Source organism: Amphiura filiformis, chromosome 17, assembly GCF_039555335.1.
Source record: "Amphiura filiformis chromosome 17, Afil_fr2py, whole genome shotgun sequence".
NCBI lineage: Eukaryota > Metazoa > Echinodermata > Ophiuroidea > Amphilepidida > Amphiuridae > Amphiura > Amphiura filiformis.
Genome location: NC_092644.1, coordinates 24,628,077 through 24,645,992, shown reverse-complemented (window position 1 = coordinate 24,645,992; position 17,916 = coordinate 24,628,077). Strand labels below are relative to the sequence as shown.

The window sequence follows — 17,916 nt, the reverse complement described above, 5'->3', positions numbered from 1 at the left end:
ACCTAGTTACCTATTAAGCAACTGCCAACTGTAAACAAATAACCAACTACAGTACTCTAGATAGAACATATCGAGTAAAAAAGCTTGATGTGTCTATAGAATTATCACTGTACAACATTATTCTCCGGCATACACGAGACACATCAATACTGGAATGATCAATCTGCACCGTAACGGTGCTGATATGAAATAGGAAATACCCATGGCTATTTTCCTCTTTATCTTCCTCTATTTTGACATTAATATGTGGATATGGCTTTTGCTCACACATGTTAAAGGTGAATATCTAACTTTCGTTTTGATCACAGCATATTGCTGAATAGCATTCATTTAATACTATTATTTAAAGGACCACTTCGGCAATCACAACATTATGCCTTATACAGGGTGTCCCAATAAAAACAGAACCCTCATTGAACCCTCGTTTTCTCCTATTTCTGAAAAGTTGAGCAAATATATTTTTAGCTTTAACTCATATTGACCATAAAAACGAATAAAAACAGCCAGCTCTCGCGCGATATTCCCCGGCACCGAAATTGCCCGTGGCGATGACGTCCCAGTAACACAATGAAGGCTGACGACAATTGAGCACAAATAACCATGACGTCATTGCCATAGGCAATTCCTACGCGGGAATTTTGAATATCGCGTGTTGAGAGCTGGCTGTTTTTATTCGTTTTCATGGTCAATATAAGTTTGTTTTAAATAAAACCATGTGATTCGTGCTTGATAATTGTTTTTCTAACATATAAGGCATAATGTTGTGATTGCCGGAGTGTTCCTTTAAACCATCTATAGGGGCGACGTTTACAGTGAGAAGCAGTTTTTGCCTCGATCGATACTCATAAAGGAACGGTTTATAGCATTTTTTTTTATTCTGCATTATGCAAAACAATCAGTATAATGGTGTTTTCTGTCCTACATGGAGGCCTATTACAAAAGTAATGTGATTCCAAGTTTTGAGTTGATTTTTTTCAGCGGTTTGGATATGCTAACACAAACACATCTCAGGCCTAGGGTTATGATAAAAAATATTAACTTTCTTTAAATGCAGGCTGACAATAGCAACAATAGCACAAAGGAGCACAAGTTAATGTGAAAGCGTGATTCTTGTCAAAGAGCACAGAATAGCCAGAGTAGCATAATGTAACGCAAATATGAGTAGGTAAATAGCAATAGTAGCACAAAGGAGCATAAGTTAATGTGAAAGTGTGATTCTTTTGACAATAGCAACAATGGCACAAAGGAGCACAAGTTAATGTGAAAGTGCGATTCTTGCCATAAGAGCACAGAATAGCCAGAATAGCATAATAATAACGCGAATATGATGAGTAGTAGGTAAATAACAATATATTAGCACAAAGGAGCATAAGTTAATGTGAAAGTGTGATTCTTTCAATAAGAGGACAGAATAGCCAGAATAGCATCATGTAACGCGAATATGATGAGTAGTAGGTAAATAGCAATAGTAGCACAAAGGAGCACGAGTTAATGTGAAAGTGTGATTCTTACGATAAGAGCACAGAATAGCATAATACAGCGCGAATGTGCTGTTTCAGTAGTACTTTGGTAAGCTATATCAAGCATACATGTGCTATTCACGCGATTTTGCGTTTTTATCTGTAGTGTGCACACCTACCTCAAGCTTGCGCTATTCACGCGATTTTGCGCTTTTTCTAAAACCGCCCCAAAACCAGTTGGTTTTTTTGTGTGTGACTATATAGGCCTACCCCTACATTACTGTTTTTTTCTCAAGCTTGTGCTATTCACGCGATTTTGCTCTTCTCGCTCATTCCACCGCCCCACCCCAAAATGTAAATTTCTCTTTGCCGAGAACCACTGTGTCTACATTTGCCATCCTCTGAAAGAGTTGCCAGGACGAGGATGTTTAGATATGTAGTACTCACCGACAAAATACCCCTTCCCGAAAACCGCCCGCCCTAAACAATTTTTTTAAACCGCCCATGTCATATTTCTATTTTCTCTTTCCAGAGAATTGCTGTGTTCACGACCCCTAAACATTTTTTTCCTGAAAACCGCCCCATGCCAGATCACCGCCTCTAAACATTATTTTTTGTTTTTTAGGTCTTTTCCTGTTCTCGCTCATTCCACCGCCCCACCCCAAAACCGTCCACATCAGATTTTAAATTTCTCTTTGCCGAGAACCGCTGAGTCTAAAGTCGCCATCCTCTGAAAGAGTTGTCAGGACGAGGATGTTTAGATATGTAGTACTCACCGACTAAATACCCCTTCCCGAAAACCTCCCAACCCCAAACATCACATTTCTTTGCCGAGAACCGCTGTGTCTAAAGTCGCCATCATCTGAAAGAGTTGTCAGGACGAGGATGTTTAGATATGTTGTACTCACCGACAAATTACCCCTTCCGAAAACCGCCCAACCAAACATCACTTCTCTTTGCCGAGAACCGCTGTATCTTAAGTCGCCATCCTCTGAAAAAGTTGCCCGCCCCACCTAAAACCGTCCACACCAGATTTTAAATTTCTCTTTGCCGAGAACCGCTGTGTCTAAACTCGTCATCCTCTGAAAGAGTTGTCAGGACGAGGATGTTTAGATATGTAGTACTCACCGACAAAATACCCCTTCCCGAAAACCGCCCAACTCCAAACATCACTTCTCTACTTCAAAAAGCATTCGCAATTTGAGCAACAGAACATGGTGTACCCCGGTATATTGCCTCGTTCTTACTTCGTCCACGAACACCGCCCCTAAACATTGTTTCTTATTCTGAAAACCGCCCCATAAAGTGTATATTGCCTCGTTCTACATTCATGCACGAAAACCGCCCGTAAACAATATTGTTTTCTTTTTCTTCTGAAAATCGCTCCATCAAATTAGGGGGCGGCTTCACTATACAGTACATTAGAACATATTAAAAACACTTTGACCAAGTTTCAAGGCAAAAGTATGCAAAATAAAAGTACCCTGAACATTTATACGCACGAATGGAAATACCCATCCGATCGTCTACCCAGGGTAAGGTTACCCAGGGTAGACTCTTTATTACTTTGCTAAAATCTGGATATACGTGTGCTGTTACTAACCATAAACACAGACAAGGTGTATATGACTTCTTGCCAACGTGTATATGTCTATGAAAATTATACGCCTATGAACATGATGAACATTATACATCTTTTGCAGTGTCAACCCAGGGTGACCGTTGAAGACATATTGTCAACTTCAGGTAGATAGTTTAGTGTGCTTGTCAACCTGGTGTAGTCACGATGTACACTTTAATACGCATATATTTATGTGAACTTGAAAGATGAACATAGTTGAAATGCTTCAAGTTGGGAAATTTCGATATGTGCAATTTATGTGTTCAATATATATTGTCAAAAATCTTACAGTTATATTACTCAACTTTCTATTTACCCGGTACTGGTATATATTTACTTTATTCTTCCTTTATCTTTTTAGTTTCTTTATCTTTCTAACATCCAAACACCGGCCAATCCCCATCTCTTCTGACTCTTCATTCTGAACTTACACGTGTTATCATGGTTACGGATTAATAGATATTGTACATATTAAATTATAAATACCGACTTGGACTACCGGTACATGTTCCACGGCCATTGGAACTGGGAACGCTGCTAATGTCATACTCATGAACTGGTCATGCTGGTCGCGGGTTTACACACACCAATGCTTTGACCCCTGAGCGGCATTGCAACCAACGGGCGTGTCACGCTGCATGCATCAATGATAATATTGTATGTTCTTTTAATACTCAGACCCCAGTGTCCCATCACTCTGTTATAGAACATGAGTGCCGCATACCGGTATTACTTGGAAGCCAATTGATGTTCTAGTTGACATTGTCGTTATTTATTAATGTGCAAACTTGAATGAAGATGTAGGCCTGCACACATTGTACACATGTCCTTATTTAACGGGAATTAAATGTATAAGAACAGCTCTAGGGTGTACATGCATCGTAACTCTATATCAAAGTCCCTATCACATTGTCTACCCAGGGTAAGGTTACCCTGGGTAAGGTTACCCTGGGTAGACAATCGGATGGGTATTTCCATTCGTGCACATTTATACATGGATTTGTAGCAAAATATTGGTAAAAATTATATGTTAATAATTAGCTTCTCCAATCATTTTAGCTGATTAACTTTATTGATTATCGATAAAACAATTAGATACAAAGAAAATAAAAATTGATATATTTTGAAAACCGTATGTCCGATTTGCTTCAAACAAAAGGCATATTGATAAGTGTGCTTTGCTCTACTCAATTAATTTGTTTAAAACATGCTTGGAGAACTTCCATAATGCTCCGATACCAACTTAATATGGCATACCGGTATCACCTATCATTTTGTAAAATTATATTATTTAAGTGTGCAAAATGTGAGTGTAATTGAAGATGGTCCTTTGTAATAATAATAATTATTATTATAATAATGTTTAATTTTTTGTGTCATTTCCTTCTTGTGTCATGCACTACTTCGTACTTTCTAATGGGAAAGTTCACAATGGACCAAAGTATAAAAACGCAAAATAGCGCGAATAGCGCACCCCTATATAGATCTATCAATCAACCACCAAAATCGCAAAATCGCGCGAATAGCACTACTTCTTAAGTACTTAGGGGAAAATAGCATAATCGCGCGAATAGCGCTTCAGTGCTAAGGCATTTTTCCCATCAGAATGGACCAAAGTACAAAATCGCAAAATAGCGCGAATAGCGCAACCCCTATATAGATCTATCAATCAACCACCAAAATCGCAAAATCGCGCGAATAGTGCTACTTCTTAAGTACTTAGGGAAAAATAGCATAATCGCGCTAATAGCGCTTCAGTGCTAAGGCATTTTTCCCATCATAATGGACCAAAGTACAAAATCGTAAAATAGCGCGAATAGCGCACCATAGATCTATCAATCAACCACCAAAATATAAGTGTTAATAGCACAAATACTCAAATAGCAATTCTTCAAAATCGCGGTGCGATTATTGCGATTATACATACAAAGTAATGGCAGAAACGCGCGATCGCAAGACATGTTAATAACAGCGGTATTATTGCTATTGGCAGTTATAGCGCCTTTCTCCGTACTATTACGCTAACTTTCGTATTCGCCGAGGAGGACAATTTCGACCTCCTCGTTTGTTTACAAACAGAGAGGTAGACAAAAGGCCTGTCAAAACTGTTCCGCTTGTCCAAATACTCAAGTATCAAAATGATGGTCCACAATAGAGTGATTCACGCAACATGAATAGGGGATTAAAAAACTGTGAAGTAGGACCATGTGCTTCTTTTGTCCAATTTGCCATTAGATTTCGAATGGAAACAGTTCAGACCCAGAGCACGATCATGTCAGAAATTAATATTTTGTTCTGGGTCTGATTATTCGGACTAGTATATACCTTAGGCTGCGATCACATAGAGGTATAATATTCGGGTATACGGTGCACGTTTTGCAGGTGCACGCGTATAGCTTAAATCGGGCAAGGCAATTCTATAGTACCGGGTCACATAAGGCTACGATCACATAGAAGTATACTATTCGGGTATACGGTGCACGTTATGCAGGTGCACGCGTATAGCTTAAATCGGGCAAGGTAATTTCATAGTACCGGGTCACATAAGGCACTATTCGAAAAGCCGTATACCTGCGTATAGTATAGTATAGTGGGAATCGTGCGTGCTCGATTTTAGTGCAGCGTATACCGTCCTAATTTTAAAACTAAGCCATATGTGGGTAAATTCATTTTTTGTAATAGATGCACTATCTAATTCTGCATATTATGACACCTCATTCAATGCAATGTGACCTCAAGAAGCAAAGTTACAAGCATTTGATTAGACGAAGAAAATTGGTAAACTGACCTACAAATGTATACTCGCTATTAGCTATACGAAATACGCTCATTTGACCAGGCTGAGTTCACATAGTATACTCCTATATGAACTCAGCCTGATCGAATGAGCGTATTTCGTATAGCGAATACCGTATACCGTATACTTCTATGTGAACTCAGCCTTATGTCAAAAACTTCAGTTGTCAAAACCAAAACTTGTAATAAATTATAATGACTAATATTTTGCATCTTCAATGTGCAGTCCATATGCACAATCGAATTCTGATCTTTATGATATAATAGGTTTTATACAACTCATATAACATGTTACTAAGCAGGTCGTATGGGTTGGCCTTCTCCTATTGTATTTGTTCATCTGTGTATGAAGAGCCAAAACTCCATCGCTTTCAGGGCGTAGTTCAGTGAACACACTGGACAGGTATTGCAAGTAGTTTCATCGACGTGATTGTAATGCATTAGAATACCTAATAAATTATTCATAACAGTTACGTAATCAATCGATAGTGTGGACACTCTTCACTTGCATAGAGTGAATAGAGTGCCCTCTCAAGGATGTGTACTCTGTGATGTATCTCGAGTCTTGATAGTCATCAAAATTAATGGCCAACAGATTAATCCACGGAGTTCCGCAGTATAGCCTAACATCCATGTTTCATACTAGGGTCTGTGTTTCATACCATGGCGAGTTACACAATTTTTCGTCTGATCATCTGTATACAGATAATTATTACTATCTCAGTGAAATTTCTCTTGTATCAATATACATGTCATCACATACATTTTCCAGATTTATCCATTGACAGCCCTGGCTACAAAACTGACCAACCGACTTTTAGTTGGCGACGCATTCTGACAGATAAAAGTGGCATGCAAGTTGTGAGTATACATAATCTAAAGCTGATTTTAATTTTTTAAGCCTGTTATTTCAAGACACAGTTGAGAGTGATTTTACTATCTATGACATGTTCTCACTGTATTTTTCCCAGAGCAAAAAAAAAAGCTCGAGATACCGTAGCTAAAATACAGGCAGGGGATGACACTCTTATTCACATGTTTATTTACAACGCAAACCTATATCGAATCCCGGTGGTTTGCGAATAATGAAATGTCCGCATCCCAGGATCAATTAAACCCTGGTATGAATTATTTATTAGCTTTCGCCACGATCCGTTTTGCAATAACATAAAAGCACTTCAAATAACAGCCCGTTGAGTTCAATGAACTACGCCCTGAAACCGATGGTGTTGTGTCTTGTAAAGAAACTCTCCCATTGACCTCTATTCAGGTCAGTGAGCTCTCCATACACAAATGAACAAGTACAATAGGACAAGGCCAGCACCTATGACCTGCTTAGTGAGATGTTATTTAAGTCTTCTAAAGCTTAAATATCTTGAAGATTAGTATTCGTTTGTGCATATGGACTGCGCATTTACGAGATGCAAAATATTAGTTCTTATATAAAATTACAAATATTGGAATTATGACACACGGTATAGGTGATATATAAAACGACTAATAAAATCATGGCGTCATGTCAAAGGTTCATTATATCCCGTATGTTTGTCTAAATTGATTAATATTTTGAGAACAATTTCTACACCCATTTAATATGTACTCAGGTGGAACCCGACTTTTTTTAATTTTAATTTCCTTTTATGTAGCAAATTCAGGTTTTTCCATTGCGCGGGGCCGCCGGGCAATACAAATTTAGGCTAACATTGAATAAACGCGGAATTAAGAATAGGTGTTTCTAGTACATACAGCGTCTGACTCTACCTGAGGACCTAGCCTGAGTCCCATGGGCTCCAAGAATGGCTCTCCATACACAAATGAACAAATACAATGAAGGGTCGCCATTGCTCTCCATACACAAATGAACAAATACAATGGAGAGTCCGACTGCCATGCAAATGAGCCAAGTGTCCTCTCAAGGTATGCTCTGTGATACAGGTTTACATGGGGTTGGCACTAAATTCACGGCTTTTATTTTGCCCATGCACTAATTTTAATGCTATATGTGACCCCTCGGCACAACTGAGCCCTGAAGTCGCCAATCATCATTTTTGAGATATTCAACCAAATTATTCTGCTTGAAATTAGCTTTAAAATGATGTATATCATGTCTATAGCACTTGACATTTAAGTAGTGAAAAATCAATAAAACAGTCAATAAATCCTTTGTTTCCTATTGTTTATTGTTAAGTTCGATGGAGCATATCTCAATAGTGGCACTGGCGACATCCGGGCTCAGTTGTGCCGAGGGTCACATATTTTCAAAACGAATACGTGTTCCCGGTTGGCTCTATAGCGATTTAAGAGAAAAGGTATTTCTAGTACAATGCAGCGTCTGACTCTAGCTTAGTCATTATAGACTCCAATAATGGCTCTCCATACACAAATGAACAAACACAAAGGAGGGTAGTCTCCTCCGTGACCAGCTTGATTTCGATGGAGCGAAACCAAATTGGCTGCGGAGGAGACGGGTAATTTTGCCATGCAAATGAGTTGAGTGTCGTAGCCCTGCTACTATCAACTACGGAAACGCTTTAATATGCAAATTTTCCTGCTCCCTGCGCTCGCAACATATATCTAGACCATTTTATAAGGATTGCAACTTGGGATCCCAAAAATGTGGCATGCGTAAAGGGGGGGGCAAAGATTTTTTGGCGGGCGGGGGGGGGGGGGAAGCAATTTTTGGCAGGCCGAGAGGGGGGAAAGAAATTTTTGGCGGGCTGCTCGGAAATTTTACCCCCCGAGCTTATTATTATTGCACAGCCCCTAATGGGCCCATCAAGATCTGGTACAATGAAAAAACCGCCCATCCGCCCGCGCTTTAATGTTTAATTCCGTTAGTTTAGTAGTCAATATAATTGACAATACGTACACGGCACTAAATTAGAGCACATGCTTAAGGGATGGGTATGAACGTTTGCACATTATTTATTGTGGGACATTAGAGCACATCAGACATATCGAATTGCATTCTAAATACGGAGAATGTCCTTCTGATTTTTTTGAAATTCGCAATGTAATACACATTTTATGGCAGATGATTTGATGATTTTGATATTTAACAGTACTCGAAGTAAACTTTATAAATCTGATGATTTATACTTAAAGTGTATGTAGGTGGAATGAAAAGCCGACGATCAATTGAAAATTTTGACCTTTCGTATTGAAGATATGGATTTAACACCAAAAAAAGTTAATCTTTTTGGAGAAAAAATCCATATCTTAAATATGAAAGGTCAACATTTTCAATTGATCGTCGGCTTTTCCTCCCAGCTACATACACTATAAGAATATATCCTTAGATTTATAAAATTTACTTCGAGGACTGATATTATATAAAAAATGTGAAAAATATCAAATTTTAATTATTTGTCGTAAAATTTGTATTATATCGTGAATTTCAAAAAATGAAAATTATTTGATATCAGAAAGACATTCTTCGTATTCAAAATGCAATTCGATATGTCTGATGTGCTCTCATGTCCCACAATACTGTCGAAACGCTCAACACGCTCATTCCAGGTCTCTTAAGGTGGTACTACTACACCCCCTGATAAATTTTGTGACAAAAAGTAACTACACACTGGCAACATAAAGTTATGTATATTATAGGGGCAAGGAATCCAATTACTTCACTGAAATTTTGGTGATTCAAGACAAGGGGTTCATTATATACACTGGCCTCAAAAATTGCACACAGGATTACTTAAATACTCTATTCTAAACACATGTCAGTAACCAAGCAGTTTACAAAAGAAATCTGTTGGGATGTGAATTTTGGTCCAGAAAGGTGTTCCATGTCAGTGCATTTTGCTGTTGTGTCAGTTGGACAACTGCTTGGTTGCTGACATGTGTTTAGAGTAGAGTATCTGTGGTGCAATTTTTGTTCATTAGGATTTTAAGATATGACCTTGTGAAAAATTGTAAGTTTCTTTTAGAGTCCAGTTTATGTTAAGAAATGAGGTACATTCTAGCGGTACCTCATTTCTTATCATAAATAACATACCGCTTGTCTTGAGTCACTGAAATTCCAGTGTAGTAACTGAATTCTTTGCCCCTATAATATACATAACATTTGTTACCAGTGTGTTATTTTTTTTGAGAAAAATGCAAAAATAATCACAAATTTATCAAGGAGTGTATAAAAAGTACCACCTTAAAGTATGGTAATTGTCATAATTTCAGTCATCAAGGCTCTACTGTCATTAACATCTGAACCTGAAGCCCAAGTATAATCATTAAGCCAGGGCCCCACGCTAATAGAATACGTGGTCTTCTTTCTTTCGTTCTTACTCTTTTCCCTCTTATTTCATTTTCGCTCAGTTTGCTCGGGGCCCCTGAACCCTCGGAGCCCATGGACTTGTCCACCCTGTCCTCCCGCTTGCTACGCCCCTGGGCTAACCTTAAATGACTGAGTGAGCCTTGTATAACAATAGCCATCGAGTGACTAACATTTTGAGTGCAGATATTACAGTAAAAATAGCCACCTATCGAGCCACACCGACATCGCCTGGCTAATAATTATTTGGTGCAGCAGAGATACTAAAATAAATACACGGGATCGATACACGTGAATTGCTATGCACGGTTTTGATATCAGACGAAAATCTTCGGATTCCGGGGTAGAAAATGATGAATATCTCCCGTAAATGATTTCGTCTCAAGAAACCAGATTTGATCTCATACACTTGAAAATACGTGTTGAACAGATATGATAGTCGTTAGCTTGCGTCTTGAAAAAAGGTCGTGCGTCTTGAACTCAAATCTGACCAAAATTCTAATTTTATATTGATTTTCTCGGTCAAATAAAAAACAACACTTTATTTTCAGTAATGTCAGATAAAAACATAGTGCATAGTTTTGAAAAATCCTGGTGTTATTAAAGTAGGCATGAAATTGTGCCTTTTACGGTAAGATTTTGGATTCTTACACCTAAACTCTGTCCATGAGCTTTTTTGTGGTTTAAATTTTTAGCGTTTTAAAATAATATAGTTCGCTATAGAAAGATTTTTCCCACCTCTATATTTTAAAGTCTTTTTTTTTTTTTTCCAGAATATCCGTTTTGATTTCACCATTTTTCACTTGCAACTCAGTGCCAAAATGTCCAACTTAGTACTTCTTTTCGAATACAACCAGCAGTAATAATCGATATCCACCAAAAAAACGTTGACAACGTAAAGAAAGCAGCAAGTTTAAAAAGCCCCCACCTCGGCTCATTTTTTGAAACTTCAGTCCTAGAGAACGCCAAATATGGATCAGGAGTATTACATAATAATACCCTGCTATGACAATAGCTGCACTAGGTTAATCGTATAATCTCCTTATGTGGTTAGCATGGCTGGGCCAGGAAATCCACAAGGTCAGCCAATGTATGTACATGTATTCGGTACATGTGCCATATCTTTACAATGGGTGATAAATTTCTGGTTTGTTTTATTTCAAAACGCAACATTCGATATTCTAAAGCTTGGTCCAAATCCAAGAGAAGAACCAACTCTAGTAATTTATGTGGTTTCAAATTATATCAGACGTTGCCTTTTGATAGAAATGGTGTTTGTTGATGTGCACAGTTTCCCATTAGATCATAACATGCTGTTGTACATCCAAGGTCAAAGGTCTTTTAATCCATATTTGGCGTTGTTCTGGGACTGAACTTAGTCCCATTTGTAAAAGATACTGATTTAAACTTTGTCATAATTATCAACTTTTCCAGAAGTGTTATGTATCTTTAACGTGCCGATGCGATATAAAGTTGTTAGCATTCTGGAACGATCAGAAAGGTTATATTAAGTTATGTTGCTCTTGGCCAATATCCTATATATGTTTTGTTTTATAATATTAAGTTCATGATCAATGATTGAATTAAACGAATAACAAGTAGGCATGTAAATGGCAATGATGCTATTGTTAAAACGTTAAAAAACACCGATTTGCTGTTGATGTTCAAAATGGGACCAAGTTTCAAAAAGTGAGCCGAGGTGGGTGCTTTTAAACTTGCTGCTTTCTTTACGTTGTCAACGTTTTTGGGTGGATTTCCTTTCTTTTTATGAATGTAATGTAATGTAAAAATGTAGCCAAGCAGCTCCAAGCTTGGAAAGTAATCGGGTTACGAAGTAGGCCTACTCCATAAAACGAATAAAACGAAAAATAGATGTTTGAAATTATGTTATCCTTGATTTACGGCAGTAAATAATTTAATAAAACTTTATCAGCCGTTTATTTTTAAAACTTACTGGTCACAGCTACCGCGTGACTGTAATGTTAATAGGGATACATAATATGATCAATATACATTTTAATATACTTTAATTATTCAAGGCAACTAAGAAAATGTAAATATGAACAACACGTACCCAATGTTAACGATGCCAGCGAGACACAGAGTCAGTCCGATTTACTTCAAATTGAAATTGAGAAATGCGCGTATATGTAGCAAGGCCTATACTACGGAAGCGTCTAAGTGCCACGACTTAGCAAGATAATTATGTTTTAATGATTGTGGTTAATTTATAGTTTAAACTTGTTGGATAACTATACTTCGCGGTGTGTGGTTCTTTGTAGCCCTACGGGGGCAATCTAGTTGGATATCCAAATTTCGCGGTTGATAGTTATTTAGATTTAGATCCAGTTGGATTTCCCTATTAAGCGGCGGTTGTTGACGGTCTTTCGTGGTTTGTGGTTTTAATATCCATCATTGTGATTCTTCATGCCCTACCCTCTATCGGGGGTTAATTTATTTTTGAAGCCCTGCGGGGCAAGCTAGCTGGATGTCTCTATTGAGCGGCGGTTGTTGGTGATCTAAACTAAGTTTAGTTTAATACCTTTATTGCACAAAATATCAAAATGCGGTGTGTGGTGCAAAAGGGCAACCCCGAACAGGCACGCAGGCCCACTGGATGGGGGCCCTTATACACACACCAAAATAAAAGAACTAAAATTACACAGTACATAATTATAAGCATATTTTTAAAAAACACTATAAAAAACATTAAAAATACAATATAATACTAAAATTGAGTTGCCAAATATAGGGTAAAGACATCGCATAATTCAATGAACATAAGTGAAATTGCACAAGGTAGGTAAACTGATAAGTTCACAATTTGCAAATGTTCCCCACACAAATCCAAGAACACCTCGGCACAAAGATCCCCTAACACCCAAATGACGCTCCGCACCACACCGTAGCACCATATCAAATTGACAGATAGACACTCACACTCCTCGTCCTCGTTCCTGCTGGAACTTGACGTTGGTGGCGTCAATTTGAGAAAGTACCACAGTGCAGCACGAAACGCCACTGAGGCATGCCTAAGACCTCCATACCGAAGCATTTCCGGACACTTACAGAAGAAACATTTGAAAATTGTGAATTATGAACAATCCCGATAAAATTATTTATGGATACTGACAGGTGAATTCGAGATGTATTAATTAAGGAGCTCGGATTTGAAATATTTGAAAATTTGAACGCTCCTAACGTCAGCAGGGAGGTTGTTCCAGGAGTTGTACACACGGTTAAAAAATGTCTGCTTGAAAATATTGGTATTGCACTTATTTGGGATAATTGTAGGTGAGTCAGAAGATCTTAAAGAAATGGATTCAGTGCCACAGAAATTCACTCTATCTTGCAATGAGATAAAAGACATGCCATGTAAACCCTTGAAGAGCAGGATGTTATCTTTAAAATTGCGATGGTCCTCAAGACTAGAAAGGTTGAGTTCTGTAAGACGCTCTTCATAGGGGGCAGGCGTATTATCATGCGAATCGCCCCGTGGTAGAACAGAACTTTATTTAAATGAGAAAAATATTAAATGAGAAAAATATTGGTAACCTGATCTAGTTTCTTGTGTTATTCAGATTTAAATAAAGAAAGAAATAAATAAAGAGATTTCTTTTATCATTTGTTCTGCTAGCGGCTAGCTGTACTAATTAGTAGGCCCTTAATATAATTACTAATATCCCTGAGAATCAAACATCTTGCTTTGATGAAAAAAAATAATATCACAATAGCACTGGATGATTAAAGTTGTGTTATCCTTGATTTAATTAACAATAAAATTTGTGTTTAATAAAATATTGAAAAAATCAGTTGGACATCGGATTTCGAACTCGGATCCGCGTATCCGGAGTCGAACGCCGTAACCATTGAGCCACGGGACTCTGGTGTAAATTGCTGTGTCGAAGTACAGCATTTATTATATTAATCGATGCATCGTCCGGAAAGAACAAAAGAATTATGAAAAACATGATTTTTTGGCGAATGGGGTTCAGAATTTGTATGCAGGGTATCTCAGAAAAAGCTAGGGTATAATTGGAAGTAAATCTGAAAAAGTAGTGTGTAGGTGATTGCCAGCTAGTGCTGTAGCCCCGGGTCAGCATTAATTCTGGGTCAGCATTATTTTCCACTAATTTTCGCTATGAAATACCGCGTGAAATGAAGCAAAAATATTTGTTTATTTTGAATTAATGAGTTGTCAAGATATTACATTTGGGACTCTAAATAACATTAAACATGGTTTTTGATACAATTTGTACTCAGCGAAAAATATCATAGAACAATACAAGTGTTTTAATGTTACGTGTAAATATAGTTTCGCGGGAGCATCTGTCTTCTTTATCAGTCTTTTTTTTTAAAAAAAAACTTGCTGGTCACGGCTACCGCGTGACTCTAATTTCTATTGTTGCATGCAAAATCATCCATCCATGGGTATATTCACGTGTTGATTTTGGGGGAAAATGGCTGTCGGAACTGAAAAATGGTAAAATCAAAACTGAAATTCTGACAAAACATATGATGGGCTTTAAAAAGTTGGGAACAATCTCTCATATTGCGAACTATATTACTTTGAAAAGCTAAAAAGTTGACACCAAAAAAAAAAGCTCACGAGTTAAGGCCTGTCAAAATCGAAAATCTTACAATAGATAGACTCTGAAACAAGGCCATAGCAAGACATATTTGAACTCTTTGAACCCCCAATGGGCTGTAGAGGTCTGGTAAATGTTTTAAAGGTCAAAAATGACTCCATATTGGGAGTCACCTGACTCCCTTGAAGAGTTATAAATTTCTTGACTCCGCGGAAGAGTCACCATTGATGACTCTACACAGGAGTCATTTGACTCCCAATATGGAGTCATTTTAGACATAGAGTCGTGTAATGGTTGGCTTCTAGAGTCACCCTGACTCCATTACCGTATCACTTCGACAGTTCGAAAATAGCATAAAATGATACACATAATTATATAGATGTATTAGTACATCAAGATAAAAAAATTCAAGGTGTATACCTACCGGAATAGGAGACTTTACTTTGAGGTTCACGCCATAATTATAGGCGATCGTCAGACGACAGGATGAAGAAATTTAGGCTGAACCACCATCCCTTAGGAATGGGAGAATATTCATTCCATGGTGTCAACAGCCAAACTATTCCAGAGTCTGACTCTCGATCTTGAAGAGTCGTATATTTCTTGACTCCGTCGACGACTCTGAATGTAGAGTCAATTGACTCCACGGGTAGAGTCAACTGACTCTCTTGTGACAGTCCGGAGAATCTGTGCTAGTTTACTCCACTTAGAGGGTCACTTGACTCTATTCTGGCTATCAGAGTGTAGCTCACAATTTTGCTCATTCAAAACCAAATTCAATCGGTTCCAGTGCCTAATTAAATGACTGAGTGAGATTTGTATAACAATAGGCATCGATGGACTAACGTTCAGAGTGTCCAGTGTATAATTTTGTAGTTTGAAAAAGTTACATTTTACAGAACCAAAGTTTTATAAGAGCGCAGGTAGACTTCGTATACGACGATCTAAACACGGCTCTGATAAAGGATAAGCTAAGGGGCTGTGCAATAATTATGAGCCCTAGGGAGGGTAAAATGGGGGGGCAAGAAAATTTTGGCACGCATTTATGGGGCGCCTTTTAAATAACCTTCTAAAAAGGCTGACAGAGGAAAATAGTACGAAAACGATTAAATATGTAAATTTTCCTGCTCGCTGCGTTCACAACATACATATATCTAGATCATTTAGGGTTTTCAAACATTTGGCATGTGTAAAGGGGAGTGGGGGGGGGGGGGGGCAAAGATTTTGGCAGAACGTGGGGGGGAGCGATTTTTGGCAGGCCGAGAGGGGTCAAGAGATTTTTGGCGGGCCGTTCGGAAATTTTATTACACAGCCCCTAATCAGATTGCCAAGTTTAGCTTTTTAAGAATTCGCTTGATTTGAATTCTCTGGACATAGGTGGATATTAAATAATAATAAATTAATCAAGTCATCTTTGCTTGTGTTTAATTTGTTAAGATTACACCTTGGGAAGAATACAACACTGTTTCTCATCGTCTTGGATATAAGACTAAAGTATCAAATGAGTCCTTTTCATGTATCAACGAGACGGAGAATATGACGACTGAGGTGTTTCAAATGTGTCAAATATACCGACAATTTGTAATCTACAGACTCAGTAATTATGAAGATGCGGAGGTCAAAGTAAGTAGACATATATATCTAGGGGGTTTGGGGTAGGGGTTTGGGTAGAATAAAAGCCTGAATAAGGGTCATGTGGAGAGAAGATAGGGACGTTCCGTGTCGGATGTAAATCTGCCGAAATTGTGTGACACTACAGCTACCAGACACGCACATGTACGCGCACCCCGTTCACGCTTTATTAAATAGTGAAAGTTGTCTACGTTTTATTGAATAGCGAAAGCCCGGGGGGGCACTTCAATTTGAAATGGATATAGGTGTAGGGCTGGCGCTGTCGCACTAAGGGGCATTCGGTGAGAGCAACATGTAAAAAATATGGGGTCATTGGGTGAGAGCATGATTTTTGGCATTGGGTGAGAGCAAAATGTAAAAAATATGGGGTCATTGGGTGAGAACATGACCTTTTTTTTAATGGAATCTTTGGGTGAGAACCAAAACAGCGCCACAAAAACCTCGAAAATCGAATTTCTAGTTCTAAATGGCTTCAAATTTCTTTATTTTTTCAAAATAAGTAACAAAATCAGTGATAAATGAAAATTGCTGTTCAAATTGAACTTATAAGGGTCTTTGGGTGACAGATCAAATGGAAAAATAGGGGGTCTTCGGGTGACAGAGCGCGGAGCGAGCATGTGTTCGTAAAAAATATGGGGTCTTTGGGTGACAGCGATGCTGAAAAGGGGTCTTAACAGCCCTACATACGCGTCACCTCCAAAGTTGGAGTGCCCCCCGGGAGCGAAAGGTGACCACGCTTTATTGAATAGCGAAAGGTGACCACGCTTTATTGAATAGCGAAAGGTGATCACGCCTTATTGAATAGCGAAAGGTGCCCACGCTTTATTGAATAGCGAAAGGTGACAACGCTTTATTGAATAGCGAAAGGTGACCAACCACGCTTTATTGAATAGCGAAAGGTGACCACGCTTTATTGAATAACAAAAGGTGACCACGCTTTATTGAATAGCGAAAGGTGACCACGCTTTAATGAATAGCGAAAGGTGACCACGCTTTATTGAATAGCGAAAGGTGACCACGCTTTATTGAATAACGAAAGGTGACCACGCTTTATTGAATAGCGAAAGGTGACCACGCTTTATTGAATAGCGAAAGGTGACCACGCTTTATGAATAGCGAAAGGTGACCACGCTTTATTGAATAGCGAAAGGTGCCCACGCTTTATTGAATAACGAAAGGTGCCCACGCTTTATTGAATAGCGAAAGGTGACCACGCTTTATTAAATAGCGAAAGGTGACCACGCTTTATTGAATAGCGAAAGGTGACCACGCTTTATTGAATAGTGAAAGGTGATCACGCTTTACTGCACATATAATGATATAAAATGTCATTTCCATGCTTAATACCCAGCAAAGTTTGTATTGATACTATTTGATACAGTTTACAGATTATATACCCGGACTAGTCAAGTACTTAGATTATAAAGCAAATTTGGTATCGCTGGGTGGAAAATACATACCAAGAGCATTTCATATACCATATCATATCAAGGAGTTTTTGCAATATGTAAGTATTATCATTGCTCATTCTTTTGCTCTACT

At 38.2% G+C, this 17,916-nt stretch overlaps 1 protein-coding gene across 1 annotated transcript in view; it reads left to right on the top strand.

Annotated features, from left to right (window-relative positions):
• Nucleotides 1-6,435: 6,435 nt before the first annotated feature.
• The window catches only part of LOC140138349 (probable tubulin polyglutamylase ttll-15), a 34,164-nt gene continuing 22,683 nt past the window's right edge, over nt 6,436-17,916 (top strand). The window contains exons 1-3 of the mRNA XM_072160255.1: nt 6,436-6,738; nt 16,180-16,365; nt 17,756-17,881. Of these exons, the coding sequence (XP_072016356.1) occupies nt 6,541-6,738; nt 16,180-16,365; nt 17,756-17,881 (510 nt within the window). The 5' untranslated portion in view covers nt 6,436-6,540. The remainder of the gene's footprint in view (nt 6,739-16,179; nt 16,366-17,755; nt 17,882-17,916) is intronic.